We start from the raw sequence: 24092 nt of genomic DNA on the forward strand, positions 1-24092 counted from the left end.
TGGCATACACCCAAGGGTTATTAAGGAATTGAAGAATGAAGTTGCAGATCTCTTGACTAAGGTATGCAACTTGTCCCTCAAAACGGCCACAGTACCAGAAGATTGGAGGATAGCAAATGTCACGCCTATTTTTAAAAAGGGAAAGAGGGGGGACCCGGGAAACTATAGGCCGGTCAGCCTAACATCCATACCGGGTAAGATGGTGGAATGCCTCATCAAAGATAGGATCTCAAAACACATAGACGAACAGGCCTTGCTGAGGGAGAGTCAGCATGGCTTCTGTAAGGGTAAGTCTTGCCTCACAAACCTTATAGAATTCTTTGAAAAGGTCAACAGGCATGTGGATGCGGGAGAACCCGTGGACATTATATATCTGGACTTTCAGAAGGCATTTGACACGGTCCCTCACCAAAGGCTACTGAAAAAACTCCACAGTCAGGGAATTAGAGGACAGGTCCTCTCGTGGATTGAGAACTGGTTGGAGGCCAGGAAGCAGAGAGTGGGTGTCAATGGGCAATTTTCACAATGGAGAGAGGTGAAAAGCGGTGTGCCCCAAGGATCTGTCCTGGGACCGGTGCTTTTCAACCTCTTCATAAATGACCTGGAGACAGGGTTGAGCAGTGAAGTGGCTAAGTTTGCAGACGACACCAAACTTTTCCGAGTGGTGAAGACCAGAAGTGATTGTGAGGAGCTCCAGAAGGATCTCTCCAGACTGGCAGAATGGGCAGCAAAATGGCAGATGCGCTTCAATGTCAGTAAGTGTAAAGTCATGCACATTGGGGCAAAAAATCAAAACTTTAGATATAGGCTGATGGGTTCTGAGCTGTCTGTGACAGATCAGGAGAGAGATCTTGGGGTGGTGGTGGACAGGTCGATGAAAGTGTCGACCCAATGTGCGGCAGCAGTGAAGAAGGCCAATTCTATGCTTGGGATCATTAGGAAGGGTATTGAGAACAAAACGGCTAATATTATAATGCCGTTGTACAAATCGATGGTAAGGCCACACCTGGAGTATTGTGTCCAGTTCTGGTCGCCGCATCTCAAAAAAGACATAGTGGAAATGGAAAAGGTGCAAAAGAGAGCGACTAAGATGATTACGGGGCTGGGGCACCTTCCTTATGAGGAAAGGCTACGGCATTTGGGCCTCTTCAGCCTAGAAAAGAGACGCTTGAGGGGGGACATGATTGAGACATACAAAATTATGCAGGGGATGGACAGAGTGGATAGGGAGATGCTCTTTACACTCTCACATAATACCAGAACCAGGGGACATCCACTAAAATTGAGTGTTGGGCGGGTTAGGACAGACAAAAGAAAATATTTCTTTACTCAGCGCGTGGTCAGTCTGTGGAACTCCTTGCCACAGGATGTGGTGCTGGCGTCTAGCCTAGACGCCTTTAAAAGGGGATTGGACGAGTTTCTGGAGGAAAAATCCATTATGGGGTACAAGCCATGATGTGTATGCGCAACCTCCTGATTTTAGGAATGGGTTAAGTCAGAATGCCAGATGTAGGGGAGAGCACCAGGACGAGGTCTCTTGTTATCTGGTGTGCTCCCTGGGGCATTTGGTGGGCCGCTGTGAGATACAGGAAGCTGGACTAGATGGGCCTATGGCCTGATCCAGTGGGGCTGTTCTTATGTTCTTATGTTCTTATGTTCTCTCTGCTGTGAATTAAATTGCACACTCCCAGTTATGTGTTATGGGTTGTATGTAGAGTTTCTGGCTTAACACACCAGACACTTTAAAGGTGAATTTGATTCATGGTTCTCCTCATGGCCACCTTAAAGGTGGATTTGATTCATGGATCTCCTGCAGTGGTTCCCAACCTTTTTCACTTGCACATCCCTTGGCAGCCCATTTCCATAAATTGTACCCTTCCTATTAGCAAAATGTTTGTCATTAATAATACAAGCCCTCATCTCCTCCATATGAAAGCCCAGACTTCATGTATTCATCACATATTTGCTCTTTTCATCTGTTTGAACAGAACAGAATACTCTGCCTTTGCACTGTTTTGCACCAGAAGTGTGCTGAGAAATTCTGGGTGATTGATCACTTTCCATATTATGTTTCAGCTTTTTTTAGCTACCTCCCTTCCTGCCTTGCTGGTCCTTACAAGGCATTCCTGCCTTGCAAGGCATTCTGGAGCACAGCCTGCCTTTTTTTGCCATTATTCCATTCTTTTTCAAGTACCTCTAAAGGTTCTGTTGAGTGTCTCTGGGAGTACATGAAAACCAGGTTGGGAACCACTGTTTTACTGGTATGTTGTTTACAGTGCACAGATAGTGTTTACAAAAAGCTGGTGAAGACCAGAATTTAAAAAGAATAAAAATGTATGTTATGATCTTTTACTAAGTTTTTAATAAATTAGAGACTACCGTTCTTAGGTAGCAATTAGTGGTAGGTTATTTTTCAGAATCTGACCTCAGGTAAAATCAGACAAAACTATAGTCAGACACCCCCCCCCCTAAGTTTACCCCCAACTTATCTGAGGGTCATAGGAAGATTCCATTATTGTTGGCTCAAAACCTGCCCTAATCTGTGGGGTTGGCTTGTAAGCGGGTATCTGCGGTGAATTGTTTTACTGTAAAGATACTTTAGAGGGACATTCTATTTTGTGATTCCTAAACTGCTCTTAAAATGTTAAGAGTTATGAACATTAAAAGGAAGAACAGTATGAGAATGCAAGAAAGATTTGAAAATGAAAGCAAATGGAGGATGATTATAGTAGCAAAGCTCTGATTGGTACTGGCATACCAAGATTAAAGAAGTGAATTATGTTCTTATAAACTGGGATGATGCAATTCCAGCAAATTTATTGCTGAGGCAGGGCTAAGCAAGAACATAAGAGCCCTGCTAGATCAGGCCAAAGGCCCACTAGACACACTAGACAACAGACACAACCTGCGTCCTGGTGCCCTTTCCTGCTTCTGGCAATCAGAGGCAGCCTACCTCTAGCTTGCACATACCTACCATGACTTGATGAACCCGTGATGAACTTTTCTTCCAGAAATTTGTCCAATCCCCTCTTAAAGGCATCTAGGCAAGATGCCATCACTGCTTCCTGTGGTGGAGAGTTCCACAGACAAATTACATGCTGGGAAAAGAAATATTTTCTTTTGTCTGTCCTAACTCTTCCAACACTCAACTTTTGTGAATGTCCCATGGTGTTATGCATGAGGGAAAAGAGCGTCTCTCTATCCACTGTTCAGCTCCTGCATAATTTTGTATGTCTCAATCATGCCCCCCCTCAGGAGTCTCTTTTCTAGACTGAAGAGGCCCGAATGTTGTAGCCTTTCCTCATAAGGAAGGTGCCATAACCCAGTTATCATTTTGGTTGCTCTCTTCTGCACATTTTCCATTTTCACTATATCCTTTTTGAGATGTGGCAACCAGAACTGGACGCAGTACTCCAGGTGTGGCCTTAGCATCGATTTGTACAATGGCATTATAGTATTAGCTGTCTTATTCTCGATACCTTTTCTAATGATCCCAAGCATGGAACTGGCCTTATTCACTGCTGCCACATGTGGGGTTGACACTTTCATCAAGCTGTCCACAAGCACCCCAAGATCTCTCACCTGTTCTTTCACAGACAGTTCAGAACCCATTAGCCTCAGAACCCAAGCAAGCACTCCAGCTGTTTACAGTTAATGCTGGTGCTGCTTTTTGTGCTTGTGAACGTGGACCCGCACAAATGGTAGCACAGAAACGTATAACAACAAGAACATATTTATGAGAGTTTGTCCCAACAACACATAACCTGGGGCAAGAAGCAACTCTAACAGTGTAGAATCACAGTTCTTTGAAGGTTAGTTTCTGGGGCATTGATTGGTTTTCACCTGGGACAGCAGGAGGAGCCATTATACTACTTTTACCTCTGTGATGAGGAGTAAATTGGTAGGATACTCCATGTTATTGTTTCTGGTGATCATTGAAAAGAGCACCCTGATGAGAGCTCAGAAAGAAAGCTGAAACTAGCTGTTTCTGAGGGTCTGATGACTGGAGACAGCTACATAAAACAGTCATCCTGTTTTATTAATGGGAAGATTAGCAGGATGTTGCAGCAGCAGCATACTGTGTGTTTTCCACGTGTTTTGAATATTTGGCTTTGAAGATGAGAAAAGAGAGCACAAAGGAGTTTAAGATATGATACAAAGAATACTGTGCTGGTATCGGTTTAAAAGAGCAGGCTTTTGGCCATAACCTTCTGTATGCTGAACTTTGGAAGTACAACTAATAGTTCAGTGTCTTGATGCATTGTTGGCATGTGCAGTCACTGGAAATAGCTTTTTCTGCATTGAAATCTGGCAGTGTTCCCAAAGGATGTGCATGTATTAAATTTGTATATATACTGAAGCTTTCCAGTGAGTTTTCCTGCACTGAACATTGTGTTTTTCATGATAGCTACTTAAGAGACTTTTATTTGTTGTTTGGTGCTATACTACCTTTAACAGTTCAAAGAATGTTTAGCATGATAGCTGCTGAACAAAAAAACTGGTCCAGACCTCTTTTGGTCCATGTATTTGCAGATGTAACCTCTATTGATCAAATGAGTATTCCCATTAAATATATTGCCATTTTTTCTTCACTTTTTTACACTTGGACTGTCAAGTAGAGGACTGAGACAAAAAACAGAGGCAGGAAGGGGGGAGTTTTTGGACAGTCTGGGAGGTGGATCAAGTTGGGGGGTGGGACCCCTGGTCCGAGCAGCCTTACGTGAACTGCTTGGATTTGCGCCAATGAGATAGCTGGTGCAGATCTGAGTCGCCCTCTAGCAGTGGGGATTGACGTGGGGTAAGCGTAAAAAATCCCCTTTCCCTGTGTTGTCCTCCAGTCACCTCCTAACCTGTGCTGGATACAGCGCAAGCCAGTCGGCCAGCCTGTTCCACTGCAAGTTAGGATTTGTGGTGCCCATCCCTTTGTAGTGCAGTGGGATTGTCTAGGAGCAATTAATATGACTTTGTATCTTTATTCTCCTAATAGACAGCTATATATGTCTTGTGTTTCTATATTTTTTGACATCTTCACTTCTAGTTTTTCTTTCTATTTTGTTTTTGCATCTACATCATCTTTCTAGCACTTACTAGATTTTTCTAAAAAATTCAACTAGTTGCACATATGCAAGAAGGATTCAATTAATTCCCTCTTGTTTGTAACCCTTACAAGTATTAACACTTAATGAATTTTTTCCAAGCATGTGAAATTAACAATGAGGCAGATCACATTACAAAAGAATGACCATATGTGCTCCAGTAACAGGTGTTTTCTACTGTGTCTGCTTTTCAATCTGTTGTTAGACCTATCAAAACTGCATGTAGCAATAATTATTCTCTTATTTTCTGTGAACTGTTCTTTAAACAGTTTCCTTGTATGATGCTCATTCTTTTTACACATATACAGTACCTGTACTTCGAGGTCTCATTATTTCCTTTGCTAAACATAGTTATTTGACAAACAGAGAGAGAGAGCTTATTCAGTTGACTAGTGACTGCAAATTCTTAACTCCTATTTTGCAGTTTTGTTTTTTAATCTCATCAAAGCTCAAGCTCATCAAAGATAATAATTGATTTGCTCTGTTTGGGAAAAAAATGAATTAATGACAGCTGTGACTTTAAAGCATATCCTTTTAATTGAAGTGATGATGAATATGATGGCCAAACAGAGATTACATAGAAATCTAAATGTGTTTTTTTAACATTTAGGTGATTTATTGCCTGCCAATATTACTAATATATGTGAAACAACATTTATTTTGATTGACTGGTAATATCCAGAATATTAGTCATTATTGTAAGACCTGTACAAATTTTAGCTGCTGGAATAACTTATTTCAGGCATGTCTTCAAATGATAATATTATTTTATTTTAATTTGTAGTATTTTGTGTTGGTAAATGTTCTGCTGTTTCTGTTGTACAGACAGTGGGATGAGCAGTTGGATCCTAGGCTCAATGCAAAGCAGAAAGAGGCTGTCCTGGCTATCACAACTCCACTCTCAATACATCTGCCTCCTGTTCTTATCATCGGTCCCTATGGGACAGGCAAAACCTTCACTTTGGCTCAGGCAGTCAAGCACATACTGCAACAGCATGATACTAGGTGAGATTGGATGATACATGGATATTTAATTAGAAGGCAAATGCCATTGTTTATGTAAGAGGAAGTTAGCAGTGCAGAATTTTCATCCAGCTTAAAAAAACCATCCATCATTGTTTTGTATAGATAATCCAGAAAGAATCGGACAGCACTAAGGCATAGTCTTTTTGTTTAAAAGAATGAACTTAAATTGGCAATTTGTGGAACAAATGCATTGCATTAGACTTAGAAAGCTGTGCACTGTGTAGAATTATAATGGCTATCTTTATTTTAAAACTAACCATTTAGTGTAAAATGTTTTTTAAACGTTGTATTGAAAGTTTAAATTTTCCCACAGAAATTAGCTAGAAACACCATTGAACCATTAAATTTGCAGACTAATTTCATTGAAAAAAAATGTGTGGGGAAGATAGCCACTATCTCTTTTTTGTATTTTTACTGCTTTGAATGATTTTCTGTTTCTTCATTGCTTTTTTATTTGCACCATTTATTCCAGCAGGATTCTCATTTGCACCCATTCTAATAGTGCTGCTGATCTCTACATAAAGGATTATTTACATCCATATGTAGAAGCAGGCAATCCCCAGGCGAGACCTCTCAGGTATTTTTTTAAGGCTTACTATGTATCTATACAGTGTCTTAAGAAAAGGTGTCTGTCCCAAATAATATTGAAAAACATAAACACTTCCAAGCTTATTGGCATTTAAAACTTGTGCTTTTGCATAATGTTAAAATGCAAAGTGGAAACGTCACCATCATTTTGTTTCATGCATTAAAGACAAAGACATCCTTTTTTAAGTCTTCTTATGTGAATAAATGTGATTTTTGAGCAGAACAAAATTTGATATGGTCCTCTAATAACTACTAAGACTATTAAAAAAAAAAATAACTTTTCAATTAATTTTGTTTGGGGAAAAGATGTATAGTAAATTAGATCAGTGTTTCTCAACATTTGTACTTCACCATGTCACATAGTCCACCTATTTGAAGTACCACCAGAAGTTACTGGCAATGACATCATTGCCAGTTACTTTTGGGTTGGGAGGCCAATATAACACGACAAGTCGTAGTAAGAGGCTCAGGGCAGATAAATGGCTTTTTTGAGTGTGGAAAAGCATGCTTTGGAGTTCTGCTCACTGAGTCGAGCCTCCTACTACTGTTTGTTGTGTCGCGTTCCTGGTCTCACAGGGGTTCAGCGAGTACCACCAGACACCACCTCAAGTACCACTGGCGGTACTAGTATCACTGGTTGAGAAACACTGAATTACATCAATACTTGTCAATTTGGGGATAGTGATAATCAATGAAACTAATTATTTGGAGAATCATTTGAAATTAATTCCATATCAATTTGTATTTAAGTAAACTGGCCATGGATATTAGGGAAATTAGTGCAAAAAAAAAAAGAGGGAGAGAATTTGAAACAGGAATTAAAAGTGCTATTAATTATGCCTAGAATGTGTAGAAATGGTGTTTAATATTGAAGTCAACAATTTAACTTTAGCTGAGAGTTCATTTAGCAGCTGTTCATTATGCTGTTAAAATTTGGTTGATTGTGAGATGTAAGAACATAAGAACAGCCCCACTGGATCAGGCCATAGGCCCATCTAGTCCAGCTTCCTGTATCTCACAGTGGCCCACCAAATGCCCCAGGGAGCACACCAGATAACAAGAGACCTCATCCTGGTGCCCTCCCCTAGTCAGGGCAGTAGTCAGTTATTGAAGGAGTGCCTTAAAGCAAATATTGTATATTTCGAACGAGACGGAATTATCCTAGAAGTAGCAGTGGTGCTCCTGTGCTATGTAACTAAGGTTGCTGCTTCATAAGTGCCCTAGCCTCTTGACAAGATTTGCTTCTCTTGCTTTAGAGACTTATAGCCCAATCCTAACCTGCGCTGGAACAGGCAGGCCAGCTAACCTGCACTGTATCCAGTGCAGGTTTTGAGGTGAATTCCATATGGCACGTTTGCAACGCCTGGAAGTTGGTGCAAGGGATTTGCACTGGCTTAACTGCAAAATAGGATTGGTTCTGCAAGTCAGAGAGACTGCAAGAGGTTGCAAGATTGAAAGTCAGAGAGGTACTGACTGGCCCAAAATTACCCAGGAAGCTTCATGGATGACTGGGGATTTGAACCTGGATCTTGTAGGTCAGTGGTCTTCAAAGTGTAGACTGCTGTGCACCGCTAAAGCTATCCCCAGCGCGCATGAAATTTACAGTTCTGCCCGGGGGCCTCCTGTTCATGCTGCAAATTGCCCCCCATCTGGGCACAAAGCCAGTTGGGGTGAAGGACCCTGGCAGCTGGGGTGAATGACCCTGGCAGTGGCTGGCAAGTGCAAAGGTCAGGGGTGATCTGCATCACGAATGGGAGGCTTCCCTATGGAATGATAGGCACCGTTCAGGTGGGGGAGGATTAGGCAGGGCACCAGATCCAGCCTGTAGGCCAGAGTCTGGAGAGCCCTATTATACGTTAAACTCCTGAACCAGTACACCATCCTGGTTCTCTATGTTAGATTGGACCAATGGTCTAGAGACAACTTCATGTAGTTTATATTTTCATATGATTGCTGCTTGTATCACATTGAAGTCTGGACCATGTAAGTGGATATATTCTTGCCCTGGAAGTTGAATGGGCCTGCTATGATGTGATGGAATTTTGTAAAGTATAAAAGTATATAATATATTATCGTCTTACTAGTTTAAATTATTATAAATGATAGTTAATGTATTGCGCAAAATAGGGCTAAATTTATTTTATAAATGTAATCTCAGGGGTCAGTTTTTAACCTTGAATTGATGTAACTGGGAATTGGCTGAACATATTCCCTTATGTGATTTGACCTTCAGGAATAAATTCCAATTGAAATGAATGGTTTTGTTTTTTATACTATCCTGAGTCAGCTGTTATGCTAAAAGGTTTTCTTTCAAATGGTTCTGTGAATTTTTTTTTCTTTTTAAAATCTCAGTAAAAAGGTCACATGCTTTTAATGTACATTGCATTGTAGTAGTGAAGCCATTGACACTGATTAACTGAACTGGTATGATAGTTCAGAATGTTCAGTTGCTCAAAGAACCAAAGAGTTTGCAGGCTAGATCCTGTGGGGAAGGGAAAATTGTCTATATGGCGAGGATTAAACCATTATCTTGGAAATAAATAAAAAATGGGGAAAAGTTCCAGGTTATGGGGAAATTGGCAGGCCATGCAGAGGCAAGGAGGCTGAAAGAAGCTGGTCAGCTCATGACGTTTGTGTTGATACTTGTATTGCTTGGTGAATTGGGGGAAGCAGCAACCAGATGAAGGGTGCTTGGCACCCTTCCTCTGCCTACCATTTCCCTCCTATCTATTGCTGATGGAGCTGCTCCAAGGATTGGAATGCAGCGATCTGGCTCCCTCCCCTCTTATGTTGTTCCTTTCTCCCATGGGCTCTTTAAACAGGAAGTACAGTACACTTCCTACTTAGTTCAGAGGGCCCCTGTGAAGAAAGGAGGGAGATAAGGGGTAAGTAGTGTCGGTTTGTAATTGAACTCAAAAAGGGCTAATCGGAGAGTAAGCTCTGTACAGCAGAGAAACTGAATAGCATTTGAGGTCAGAGGGACTGTATGCTCGAAGAGAAGGATGAAAGGGTGCTAGTGAGGGTGTTTGAGACATGGTGGCTACAGCAGAAATGGGGGGATAAAGAAAGCAGTTTCCTAAACAGTAGGAACCTGGGAACTCAGGTGGATAGCCTACTTCTTTGTTTTTTTTTGAAGTAGGATCTTTTTAAAAAAAGATTTTTCAGTTTAAAAAAATTAAAGCACTGTTGACTGGGTTCTTTGGAATGTATTCATTTATGAACCTTGAAACATTCCAGAATGTTAGAAGTTTCTGAATAGAGCTATTGAAAACATCAAGATGATGAGATAAGTGTTATGTCACAGTTAGTTGCAAGACAGACCTATGCTAGACTTTTAAGATAAACCAAATTGGTTAGATTATTGTTGGCCTCATTCAGGTGAAACAATCCCCCCCATCTTCCTACATAGCTAAATTCAAGAAGTCTGTTTGCAAAGACCCATTTTTCTCTGGAGGCTTGGAGGAAATTGTTAGTGGATTGGAACTGTATTAATATTGTCTTGTGATTTAGTATTTTAGATGAAATTACATCATAAAACCTAAAACCTGCAATCTGGCAAGCAAAAAGTCAATGCTGTTATTTGAAATAAGAAATAATGTGAATAAATCTAGGATGGTGTGTGTTATTTCCAACATCTAACTAGGGCAGTGGTTCTCAAACTCTCTGGGAGTTTGGGAGCTGTAGTAAGTCTTTCTGGGGGAGGGGGAATGCAGCAATGTGATCCCCAGGATTGCACCGCTGCCGGGGTGATAGGGGCTTTGTTTTACTTACCACCAGCAGCAGCAGCCTTCCAGGAGTTTGGGGAGATTCATGGAAGCCCCTGAACCCACTTCCAGATTTTCAATTGACAAACCAGAAGTGGGGCACAATCTTTATTTTTAGATTTTCTGAGGCTTGGAGAACCCTGAGGAGGCTTCCATGGGGGTCTCTGTGCCCCCAGGAAGCTGCTTCTGGTGAGTAAAACAAAGCTCCTGTTGCCACTGTCAGCAGTGTGATCCTAGGAATTGCGTCGCTGCATTTCCCCCTCTCTGCACCTTAAAGGGGCGAAGACAGAGCTCTTCAGGCTGGGGCATTGTGATGCCCCAATTTGAGAACAAGAGGTGCGAACTATATTACTTAGTTAATATAAAACCTCTTAACTAGTGATATAAAATTATTGATGCAAATTTATGCATTTCTAAATGCTGTTTTACGTAATTGTTAAAAATGCAAAATAACTTAGCAGTGATTTATGGCTGTTCTGTACATTATTGTATTCACACTGTCATGTCTGAAGCAACTGCCTACATGTATTCCACTGCACATATGCACAGTGCGGAACTGCTGTTTCTGAGCCTGATCCCTAGGACCAGTGTGTTCGCATGTATCCACTTCAAATGTTCCAGTATACGCTACACTTGTCCACCTTTAATTCATAGCATGTGAAGTGGCACGTAGCCCTTTACCAAAAGCCATTATTTGGTTTTTGTTTTGTGCTTTTAACAATTTATCGTTTATAACTTTTGGTCAGTGGCTGCTACAGCTTGAATATTTGTCTTTTGAGAAAAACAACTGAGAATTTTTTTATGAGAGTGTTTTTAGTTTTATCATTTTTTGAACCATTTTCATTTTTTTAGGCCTTAGTATGACACTACAGATATGGTATTAATTTCATCAATGGGACTTTCTTTTCTAGCTAACCATAAAGGCTAAGAGCCCAATTCTGGTCTCGACGTGCCGGCTTACCACTGCCACGCACTGTTGCAAACGTGCCATAAGGCACATGTGCGAGGCCCAACACCAGGCATGCTCTGCTCCACCAGATTCTGAGCATTCGTGTGGGGCTTACCGACCGACATGAACACTCTTCCCTCACTACTGACCTTTTGGTCAGTGTTGAATCAAGTAGCCCCATTGCGGGGTTACTTCCTTTACCCGGTGGAAGGGAACAAAAGTTCCCTTCTCCCAAGGTGCCACCCGCGGCTGCCCGAGGTGCAGAGGATGCAGCAGTAGCCGTTTTCGGTGCTGCCACAGCTGCGTGCCACGGGAGCTCAGGATTGGGCTGTAAAGTAGCTTACTTACATTACATTGTCTCTGTCTAATACTTGTGGTCATGAATTGACCACATTGCAGAAACATTGCTTTCAAGTTATCTTAAAGCCTGCTCCTGGAAAATTGTTTATTAACACATCTAGAATTCCTCTGTCTTTCTATTCTAGTTCCTCTCCTGTTTCATATATCAGCTCTCTTGAAGGAGATTGTCAGAAGTGTTGGTTACCTTAGTGTTACGTAACCGGCAGCCCAATCCTAAACTACATGACTGCATGATTTCCACTGGATCCAACGCAGCTTTGGAGCAGGCTGGAGGTCTCCCCAGGGTAAGGGAGTATTTTTACCCCTATCCTGCATAACACCCCAGCCAGTGGGGCTACTGAGGTTTGCACCAGCTGTTTAGATGGTGCAAGTCCAAGCAGCCCTGTTTAGGGCATTCAGACCTCAGATGGAGGATAGGATGCAGCGGAGGTCTACTTTACTAATCCCACCTCCTCCCAGGCCTGATCCACCCCTGTTCCACTCTCTCCTATCCAGAATCACCCTTCCACCACTCTAACTTCTGCTGGCAGCCAATCTTAAGGATGCAGCATTGGCGGGCCGATGCAGGCCTCCTCTCTGGTACTGCTTACTCTCCAGGTGCTACTAACATGTTCTGTGGCATTTTTGCAACACCCTTGGCACAGGGACTGCTGCGCTGACAGAACGCCTAGATAGGATTATGCTGTAGGCATGATATCAGACCTAACCCCTTCCATGCTTTTCTATGTTTTGTGTCTGCTGTACCGAGAATGATTTGGCTGTATGCTGATCTAGAAATAATGGCAAGGATGTTGGTTGGAAGGAAGCAGTATTTACATGTAGAAGTACCATGCTCATGGTAGTTTTGTCAGTGTTGAAGCATCTTGGTCATCTCTGTGCAAATCAGTTTTCTTTTTCAAGGATTCCGTTGTCAGTGTCACATGAAGTTGCATCTTAAACCTATAGCCTCCAAAACCCAAAAGGGATAAAGCATGGCTGTGATGCAGCCTTGTAGTCTTGAGAAAGGCCATAGATTTTTTTAAAAATTCTTTTCCTTGATAGGGTTCTCTCAGTGTCTAAGAATGTCTTCTGAAACACTGATCACAATGACATTCTCTTTCCTTTCCATCTTGAGTGACTATCCTTGAGTTGAACCTTTATGGTTTGAACAAGGAAGATGAGGTGATTACTTTGCATTTCATGAACTTCACTTGGCGAAATAGAATACAATGTTCTGAACTTTTCAGAAGGTTCTTTTAGGAAAAAATGTTTCCTCTGTGACCTGAAAATTTGCTTAATGTTTACTGAAATATGTTGGTTCAATAACATAAATTATTGTGCTTTCTACCTTCAAGGATCAAAGTGTATGCTACACTGCAACCAGTGTAATGATAGCTCAACATCTTCTCCATTGCACAGCATCCTTAGGAAGTTTTGTATCAGAGAAGGAACAAGGGCATGGAGTGCTTGATGTTTTCTTGCTTTCCCCTGAAACTTTCCCTCCTCAAAATGCTTTTGCTTTCACATGGTTTGCAAGGTAAACCCAGATCCAGAACATTGATAGTAGCTGGGAGGGGGAGTTTCTAGGGAAGGAAGAAAAGTGGTAGTTGAAAGGTTGGCGTTCCCTCTCCCCATTTATTCAGAGCCAGCAATACCTTTGAACTCCAGGTTTTGGGGGGAATCAGCAAAGAAGAACTAGCAAGGCATAGCTTATGAGGCTTCATCTGAGCCAGGGCTGAATTGTGAAATCTGATCAGTGCAGGTCCTGGGGCATGTGAAGTAATGCTAGGTTGCCTTTGAGCATGTGCAAAATGGTAACCCTACAGTTTTGGTATTAGGGAAAATAGCTTCCAGAATTGATAGAACTGTGCATCTCCCATTTTGGAAATGAGACACTGGCCTTGGTACCTGGGAATTACCAATTAAGTTCTCTAGAACAGTGGTTCTTAAACTCACTGGAAGTTTGAGTGCTGGAGGGTCCTGGAGGCTCACAGCCTCCTCCACTGCAGTGGACTCCAATTTGCAGTCGGAACCCACTCCTGGTTTGCATTCGGAGCTCTGGAACATGGAGTTTCCGAAATCTGAAGTAGTCTCCGACTGCAAATTGAAGCCCACTGCAGGGGGGGGGGGAAGCTCGTGGAGAGAGCTACAGCCTCTAGGAGGTTACACAGTCCCCTCAGGTATGTTTAAATGCGCCTAGGCTTTCTGTGGTGTCTCAACTGCCGTGGCGCTGTCTGGCACCCATTTATGGGTCACTCCTCTTAAGGGGAAAGTGACCCTTTTTTGTTCCTGTGGTGGGTTGCAACCCACCATTTTGAGAACCACTACTTTAGAACAAACCCACCCCACTCAACATCTTAGCTTGCTACTATGGCAGTTATTTAGAAGGGCAGGGGTGAGGACTTTTGCTTAAGACTGCAATCTTAAGGCATGTTTGGAATAAGCCCTGTTGAATTCTGTGGAGTGCATAGAGCATATGATAAGGCTACATGAAGGAAGCCTTTCTGACCTGCAGAGGGGCCCAACTGAGAAATAGGTAGAAAAAGAGCAGAAATTATCAGCAACTAGAAAGTAGTGAAAAAGAGGTCACATCAGGCGATGAGTGAAAGTGCAGAAGTAAAACAACTGGATTAAGTGATGAGCAAGCAAAGTAGGTAAATGTAGCAAGACTAGGAAGAGGCAAAATGTATTGAAAGAGGAAGAGGAGAAAGATTATTCTTTCTCAAGTTCCCACTAATGAGTGTATGCTGTGGGTCAGGGCAAATCATAAATTGTGGTCAGCTGCAGAGTGACTGGAGGTGGACTACAATGGTATGCTGATCTGAGGATACTTAAAAGCATTCTTGATGTCACTTGATTGATGTATAGGGAAAGCAACTCTGGTAGGATAAAGGAGGGGAAGTGGATTAATGAGAGAGGAAAGGGAAGAGATGAAATCATAGGTAGACACAGAATCAGGAAGAGAAGTGAGTGAATTAGGATGGTTGAATGTTGAGAGCCTGTGAAGAAGGATGAGAGAAAGTGAAGTGGATACCAGTCTAGAACATCAGATCAGGCAGGTCAAAATGACTGAGGAAGGTGATCTCCACCTTCTCTGTTAAAGGAATTGGGAATCCACTTGAAGAGTTCTTGTTTCACTCTGAGCAACCCAGATTCCACCACAGGTGCACAAAACCTACACTACCCTAGCAGCAATCACAACACACTTCAAGACCTCACCTCTCATTTACAGTCACATTTTCCCATCATAAAAATAGTGCTAGACATCAGCATGTCTCAACTTGCATAAACTATACACTGGAACTGTCATGTACCACAATCAAGTGATGTCAAGTGTGCTTTCAAGTATCCTCAGGTCAGCATACTGTTGTGGTCCAACTTCAGCCACACTGTAGGCTGAATGATTTGCCGTCACCCACAGCATATAGCATTCATTATCAGGAACTTGTGATGGAATGCTATAACAGGTAATAGGAGTAAAACAAGAATTTCATCGCTCTCTGTATGAGGACAGAGATTATTTAACTGCAATTATGTGCATATTTATCTGGGAGTCAGTGAGACTTGCTTTTAAGTAAGTTAGTGTCCTGTTAGTGTCACCGTGAATAGATGGGAATCATTACCTTCATTTAAACTAGTAATCAAAAGTATCAAAGTTTCCAAAAAGAAGTTGACTCAAATAAGACCATGACCGATGTAAATAAAATAATGTTTTCTTCTTGAATAAGAGATATCCAGAATGGCCTATTGGGCCTGCCTTCTATGAGGCTTTGGATTTATGTACTGTGTTATGCAATTTTTCTGAACCTTCAGGGGATTTGAATCTTCAACTCTTTAATCAGTTAATTGAATGCTATATCTACCTTTCCTTCCAGGAATGAATTTAAGTGTTCAGTTACATCTCCAATGGCTTCAGAATCCTGGGTCTTTTCAAATAGAGTACTTCTTAAATTTCTCTGTTACTTTATTAATACAATACATTTTGATGGCGTATATAGTTGGCAACCTTCAGTCTCGAAAGACTATGATATCGCGCTCTGAAAGGTGGTTCTGGAACAGCGTCTAGTGTGGCTGAAAAGGCCGATTCGGGAGTGACAATCCCTTCCACACTGGGAGCAAGTGCAGTCTGTCCCTGGCCTGTCTCCCTTGCTATGAGCCTTCCTTCTTTGCCTCTTAGCCTCAGACTGTTGGCCAAGTGTCTCTTCAAACTGGGAAAGGCCATGTTGCACAGCCTGCCTCCAAGCGGGCCGCTCAGAGGCCAGGGTTTCCCACTTGTTGAGGTCCACTCCTAAGGCCTTCAGATCCCTCTTGCAGATGTCCTTGTATCGCAGCTGTGGTCTACCCGTAGGGCGCTTTCCTTGCACGAGTTCTCCATAGAGGAGATCCTTTGGGATCCGGCCATCATCCATTCTCACGACATGACCGAGCCAACGCAGGCGTCTCTGTTTCAGTAGTGCATACATGCTAGGGATTCTAGCACATTCCAGGACTGTGTTGTTTGGAACTTTGTCCTGCCAGGTGATGCCAAGAATACGTCGGAGGCAGCGCATGTGGAAAGCATTCAGTTTCCTCTCCTGTTGTGAGTGAAGAGTCCATGACTCGCTGCAGTACAGAAGTGTACTCAGGACGCAAGCTCTGTAGACCTGGATCTTGGTATATGGCAATATACCAAGATCTAATATCTTGGTATACATATCTAATATTCTTAGTATATTTTGGCAATATTCAAAAATGCTTGTCTGATCAGTCATGGTCTTATTTGAGTACTTTTTTTGACAGTGTCACATCTTATGATACTGAGTTTACTTTTTTCCCTTTTCTGTTCTGTTGAGCTTACCAAATGTCACAAGCAAGGCTTCTATAGGAGAATATTAAGTGGAGCAGAATTAATTAAGCAACAAGATATGCTGCTTTTAATGATTGATGTGTTTATGCATGACTAAACAATTTGCTACAGGGTTTCTCTTATTTACGGTATATATACCTTCTCTACTGCCTAATCCTCTAGATTAGCTGTGAGTTTCTTATAATATCCAGTTTATGTTCAGGTAAATGCACAGTGGTTTACAAAAGGAAAGTAGCAAGAGCAAATATATTGAAATAGACTTCATTGTATCGCATAAAAATGACCGTATTTTTGAATGTGAAAGACTGCTATTTTAAATGTATTTCAAGTTTGCACAAGCTATCCAATTATTTTGTAGCTTAGTTACTTCAAAGCATGATGGCATATTTAAAGGGCTTTACAGCTTTTATTGAGGAAAAAAAATTATTTAGTGGAATCGAAAGAGATTTACGCAGGTCAAGGAGCTGGAACATTTTGTTACGTAATTTATTGTGTAATGCTTCAAAGTTCTCAAGCATGGGATTTGGCCTTGTTGTACCGTTGCTTGAGGGTGGCATCTATTGAGAAATTGAACAGTGTTGTGAAGAAAACTGTTACAAGATACACTGGAATGAATCCTTGGGGAGCAGTTCGTAGTCTTGTTCTCTTGAAATAGTGAAAGATCCTGGTCTTTATGAAGTATTAGAGAAATGCCTGTCATGATGAGAGGTGTTGTATATGTCTGCATATTACACAGAAGTCACAGAGTGCCTGCACCTCTTACTTTGTTATGCCTCCATAGCTGCTGTCTTTAGAAGGCTGGGAAGAAGCAGATTTGGCTAAAATTGAGGGAAACTAGCATAAGGCTTGTGGATTTCGTTAAGGACCCACCTATCTCTCCCCCATGATTTGACCAAAGCATTTCACCTTCCAGCTGGATCTCTTGTCAGTATGTGCTGGACCGTTCTGTATAAGAGCTAATTTCTAATGGCCCCTGACATTGTTGAGTTCTGCAGATAAAATTAATTGTAGGTCTTGGTTTGTAATATTTTTATTTCACAAATATATAATCTTAATATCTCATCCACGGAGCTTGATTCCAGTAGCTTTAAAGAGGAACATCATATAAATTAATTGTGGGAGGGTTCATCTATCAGATATTTGGATAAATGGAAGTTCTCTTTACATCCTACTACAATGACACTGGTCACTATAAAAGGAACTAAGCGCTTTGAATTTTGAAAGTAATGTAGAAGAACTGTATTCCAGAACAGAATGGATAATGAGATCTACCTAGTTGTTTAGTTAATGATATCATAGGATGACATGAAAAGTTAAAAGTTCATTATAGTTGTGTTTGTTCAAAAGTAAAATCTTTTCTTCTTTTTCAGGGTGTATTTCAGAAATCGCTGGGTAAAAACTGTCCACCCAGTTGTGCATCAATACTGTTTGATTTCAAGCACACATTCCACCTTTCAGATGCCACAGAAAGAAGATATTCTTAAACAACGAGTAGTAGTTGTTACCTTGAATACTTCACAATATCTGTGTCAGCTGGATCTTGAACCAGGTAAGGAAATGCACGTCAAAATATTTCTTATGTAATGTTCTCTTGGATCTATAAATCCTGAAATCTTTCTCTGCCTTAAGTGAACTCTTCAGAACTTACTTTGTGTGAATTTCTGTGCTAATTGGAAGCAGTGGGAAAGCAGAACAATTTTCAAGCTGCTAAATGCTTGTTATCTGTACAAAGTTGTGTGGGTTAACCCTATTATTCATTCTGGATCTTGTATCTTTTTAAAATGTAGTTTATAAGGAAAAAAGTTATTAGCAGTCTGAAAATTAAAAAGAAGGGAGGGAGAGAAACCAATGTTTTTGGATTGCGTTTTGGAGTTCATAACAATGAAAAAGTAAAGTGTCTTGGCACCATAAAGACTGACACATTTATTTGTAGCATAAGCTTTTGTGGACTATCGTCCTCTGTACATTTTCATGTTTCTTATGCATGTGTCTGTTTCAGAGAACTGATGAAATGTTTTGTTATAGTTATCATCATGTTTATCACCTACTGCTTAACGTTTTGTCTGTTTCTGTTTTGTAGGGTTTTTTACACATATCCTGTTAGATGAAGCTGCACAGGCAATGGAGTGTGAGACTATCATGCCTCTAGCACTAGCAAATAAAAATACAAGAATCGTCTTGGCTGGAGACCATATGCAAGTAAGAGTCTATATTTGTGAACTTAGTCTTTCCTTAGGGGAAATAAAAAAATAATCCCCAAAGTACAAGCTGTGCTTGCCAATTACAAAGCAGCTCTTGCACGAAACTGTCAACAGGTAGTGTAATGTAGTGTACTGATTAATAGTGCAGTCCTATTCAGGTTTCCTGAGAAGTAAGTCTCATTGAATTCTGTGGGACTTATTCCCAGATAAATGTGCCTAGGAATGCGGTTAAAGAGAATGGAATAAAAACTAGGAAGATCATGGTTCATTTTACTTTTCCTGTTAACTTATTGGGTGGACCTGGACAAGCCGCCATATCTCTGCCTCAGCTCATGCTATAATAGGTTAGTAATTCTATTTTAGCATGAGCTGTCATAAGACACTTTTCAGTTTGAACCCTTGGCATTGAGTAAGATAAAATTCTATGTAGTTAATGCATGAATGCATCAATCATTGACGAAGGTTAATGTTTGATCAATGTTGTTAGAACACCAGATATAAAACTGCTACATGGTGATGGTATCACAAACTGTTTTTATGTATTTTTCCCTATATGTGGTGCGTATGAAAGTACTAGCCCTTTTAATGAACAGAATAGTGCCCTGATAAAAGGAAAGGGCTGAGTGAATCTGAATCAAATTCTGATGCCTTCTTCTTCTTTAGTTCCCTCCCCCGCAGTGTATATAGTGCCAAGCCAAGTCTGCTGCTATTTCACATTTAGAGTTGATAAAATGGAATTTAACACATTCTCCCATTGCTTGCACTGCTAAAGCCCGCTAAAAAAGCCTTCTCCATTCCCTTCATAAAATGCAGGGCTGGGGCCTGAAAAGAGCTGAACAGCAATTCTTAGACTTATATAAATATACAGGCATGCCCCCTAATCTGCAGGGGTTCCATTCTGGAACCCCCTGCGGATGCCTAAAACTGCGAATACAAGAAACACCTGTCCCCATGGTCTGCTCCCCCCATTTCTGGAGGAACTTCTGTCGCACGCAGACTGAGCTCTAAAGGGAAAAAACACAACTTCAGGTTTCACTGAGAAACCGGAAGTGACACTTTTAATGCTTTATAAGGTATTAGGAGGTCTGGGGAAGCTCTCCAGGGCTCCCTTTGCCTCCAGAGCAGGTGCGCACTGGGAGGGCCAGACCCGATCCAGAGTACAGGATCCGCAGATATGGGTCCCCCCCCCCCATAATGCAGTGGGATTGCAGGTATTGGCTTCTTTCCTCTCCTGAACAGGCAGCTCTTTAGTCCCTTTATAAGGCAAAGGATGTACTAAATGCCGAATAGTACTATGAGGCCTGGCAGTTCACACGTGATCAGAATAGAGAACGGCACCCCCCCGAATAAGCAGCTCTCCCTTCCATTTATTTGGTGCACTATTGGATTATTAGAAGTGCTAAAGAGCTGTATAGAGGCCCAGCATTTGATTCAGTAGCACAAAGGCTGAACTTTGAGGTCAGACACAGTGGAGAGGGATGGCAACTCCCAGCCTTCTTCTCTTCTAAGTGAGCAGTCCCTTTCTTTTTAAGAGGTGCACAGCTGAAGTGTGGCAAGTGCCAAACAGCATTACTGAGGCCTGTAAACCTCAGAGGTATAAATGCAATGGAGTGCAGTAGAGCTTCATGCTACAGATAGATTGTGAGTATAGCGCATTGAAATACTCAAGCAGCTCCCACTAAAGGCCACCTAAAAGGCAGGAACAGCTAGGAAAAGGAAGGCCTTCCAAATACCCTGGATGGGGTCATTAGGATCATACCATTGAATAAAAAAAGACTACATGTTAAACTCAGAGTCGAAAGCTGTGCAGCTAAAACTATGGGTTGTGCCTTGGCTTGTGTTCTGCTAAAGGGCCATATGAAAGAACCATAATAATATCAAAGACAAGTCTAGTTGTGAGCTTGCGCTCCTGTCTTTTTTAACCTCAGTTCCAATAGATGCTTAACCCCTAAGCCAAAGGGGAAGAAGTCAATCCGAGTGAAGAAAAACGGGAAGTTAGGGGAAATAGTGGACATTGGTTGGGGTGAGGGCTATAAAGGTTGTCAAGAAAAGGAGGACTGAGGTATCTTCATTTCTTTCTTTAAGTACATCTACAGTACTGAATGACTATTGCTCATACTGAAACATGCAGTAGTGAAATACAAGGGCACAGGTTTTCACTGTGCGACTGGAGCAGGACATTGTCCTCTTCATCTCCCAATAGAGAAGAATGAAAACCATATTACTTCATTTTGACATATTCATTGACGTGACATATTACTTCATTGTTTTGTACTTTAGAACCACAGGAACTTCACACACAGATAGTCATGTCATTTTGCTGCCTGTAGGCACAGGGAGCTAAGAATAAAGTGTGTTCTATTTTTTTTAACTTTATATTGAGACATTTAATGTCTATGGATTTTCCATTAGGTTTTCTGATATTTTACAACAGAGCATGAGATATTGTTCTGCACAGAGGTCATACTTCAGTTATAGAACTGTTGGGTTGGAGAGGCTAGCAAACGTAACCAAATAAATGACATTTTCTCGGGGTTTTTGTCTTTTACAGCTTAGTCCTTTTGTCTACAGTGAATTTGCCAGAGAGAGAAATCTTCATGTCTCACTACTTGATCGCCTCTATGAACACTACCCTACAGAATTTCCATGCAGGATCTTGCTGTGTGAGAACTATCGCTCCCATGAAGCTATCATCAAGTAGGTGTGAACTTTTTCACTGTATCACACATTTGCTTAACTGGTGCAAGTGCCTAAAAGAAACATTAAAAAAAGAATCATTGGCATTACACTCTCAAATCTTGTTGAAATGAGTAGTCACCTAAAACTTCTATTTGCTATGTTTTTATATGTTGAAAGTTGGGTAATCAGAAAATTCTTCTGTTCTGAGGCTTAACAGATGCTCCTAATACCAACATTTCAGACAAAGGCTTCTTTGGTGTTCTGACTGACACCTCTCATTTTTAATGTTAGTTTTGCTGGTTCCTTGCACTCATTTTTCTACTCCTACTCTTGAGAAACCTGATCAAAGAATTTCAAAATTTTTTAACTCATCTTGAATGGTGTTACATCTTTGCAGAATGATTGTAAAGGGACTCACAGAATATGCATGGTAGGGGACCACTCAAATTTGCTTGCAAACTTGTATTACTTACAGAACCAAGTGGGCTTAGGATCTCTCAACTGTAGCTATTGGGCCAAGGACAAAACCAAAGTCCAATTCCTATGGTTAAAGCCAGGAAATTAAGTAAAATGAAGGCAGTTCAAGGTAGGCAGTTCTTAGGGTACAGAATACTCACTGAGGTTTGCAACTTTTATAGCCCAATACTATTTATTTTATTTTATTTATTTTTCACATTTTTATACCGCCCTTCCTTCAAAGAGCTCAGGGTGGTATACACAGCTGCTCACCGCTGCTAGCACAACTGTGCCAGAAGGCTGCACCTTACATTTTATGGTGGGGTGACAACCCAAGGGCAAATAAAGGGAAGGCAAGTAAAAATAATTTTTACTTTTTCATCGTCTCCGGGGCCTCCAATGGGCCTTCTTGGACATACATCACCTATTTTGATGACAAACAGGTCCAACCTCGTTATACACATATTTTTTATACACTGGTTTGATTCAGCATGAATGGCCACTGCAAATAAGAAGGAATGTGCTGATCTCTGGAGAAGGGGAGAAATGCATCCCTTTTAAAATCACAGTTTAAAAAAACTACTTTTCTTACTGTAGTAGAGAGACAGTCATGTAAGCGATTACAGGTTTAACCTAATTATCCATGGATTTTTCTATCTCAGTAGGATGAGAAGGGCCCTTTAAAACAGTCCTTTAACAATAACTTCTGTTAATGTAAGAGAGGGCAGCCGGCTGACAATCCATCAATCATTCTCTCTCCAGGCACTTAGAACCCTCCCTTCCCCCTGAGCATGTGGAAGAATGCAAGTCATTATCACCTCTTCCATTAGTGCCTGGAGAGAGACTGATTGCCTCTGTGTGCATTACAGAGGTCAGCAAGACTGTTTTTAAATCGCTGAGCCAAGAGACATTGTTTTTTAAATGAATTTGCTTTAGTTCAATTTTTGCAATCCACATGAGTTCTGGGAATGGAACCCTCGCAAATAAGGAGACTCAATCTGTATGTCCAAGAATGGAAAAGAGGCAGGGAGGTTTGCAAAACAGGAGATAAGATCTGGTGTGCACCATTGCCACCAGATACTCCTCCCTCTCACCCCTTCCATCTCCATACACAGCAACACCCTGTTCCTCCCACCACTTGCCTGCACCAGTGGCCTTTCCACTGGCTTCTGCACGCAGCCACCAGTCATAATACTGGTGGCCTTGTTGTGCTCACCAGCAGACCATAACTTCTGCTGGCATCCTCACACTTCTGCCAATGGCTAGGAGTGATCTGTAAGATTATTGAGGAGCAAGGAATCTGGTAAGGGTGGTTGGGAGTGAAGGCCAGCCTTAAGGCAGGACATATTTCTCTTTTTCTTCCACAGAGAAGAAAAGGTGGTGGTGGAACAGTAACACAGGTGGTGGAACAGTAAGCTTATAGGGAACGGTCTTGAAGATTAAGAGATGTCTATATTGGAATAAATTAGAATCACAGAATATTACCATTGGAAGGGATCTTCGAGGTCATCTAATTCAACCTCCTCCTCAGTGCAAGCAGCTACTACAGCATCCTTGACAGGTGCCATTCAGTTGCTTCTTGAAACCCTCCAGTGTGGGAGAGCCCATCTTGAGACAGACTGTCCCAAACAATCTTTACAATTTTGAAATTTTTTCTCATGTCTAGCCTAAATCTACTTCCCTGTAGTTTTAACCCATTAGTTCTAATCCTGCCCTTAGAAACCACTGAGAGAAGTCTTCCCCTTCTTCTGTGTGACACCTCCCCCCCTGATTCTTGAAGACAGCTATCACATCTTCTCTTCTTCAGGCCAGATATGCCAGCTTTTTTTAACCATTCCTCATAAGGCATTGCTTCCAGAGTTCAATGAGTAGCTTTCTACAATTCTTTCTGGAAATGAAAATCCAGATCTTGACACTTTCATTAAACAGATGTATAATTAATCTGCACCACAAAGTAGGATTCAGCTTTTGAAGTTTTTGATTCTAGGGATTCAGTGTAGTTCTTGATATCCTTACACAAAAATTGTACATTGCTAGTTCATATTCTGGAGCTATACCATAAAGCTGTAGCCGTCAAAATTCTTTTTCTAGACTATTGCCATTAACGTATGTGGAACTGTGCCAAGCAAGAGATTTAAGTAATACTGC

The 24092-nt window shown here is 41.3% G+C and overlaps 1 protein-coding gene across 2 annotated transcripts in view; it reads left to right on the forward strand.

Annotated features, from left to right (window-relative positions):
- Nucleotides 1-24092, forward strand: part of HELZ (helicase with zinc finger) — a 170069-nt gene that overhangs the window by 77199 nt on the left and 68778 nt on the right. The window contains exons 14-18 of one of the 2 annotated variants that reach the window (XM_066613958.1): nt 5922-6101; nt 6595-6699; nt 17979-18157; nt 18689-18807; nt 21361-21506. In XM_066613958.1, the coding sequence (XP_066470055.1) occupies nt 5922-6101; nt 6595-6699; nt 17979-18157; nt 18689-18807; nt 21361-21506 (729 nt within the window). The remainder of the gene's footprint in view (nt 1-5921; nt 6102-6594; nt 6700-17978; nt 18158-18688; nt 18808-21360; nt 21507-24092) is intronic. The other variant, XM_066613959.1, reaches the window with a different exon arrangement.

Source organism: Tiliqua scincoides, chromosome 2, assembly GCF_035046505.1.
Source record: "Tiliqua scincoides isolate rTilSci1 chromosome 2, rTilSci1.hap2, whole genome shotgun sequence".
In the NCBI taxonomy this organism is placed as follows: domain Eukaryota; kingdom Metazoa; phylum Chordata; class Lepidosauria; order Squamata; family Scincidae; genus Tiliqua; species Tiliqua scincoides.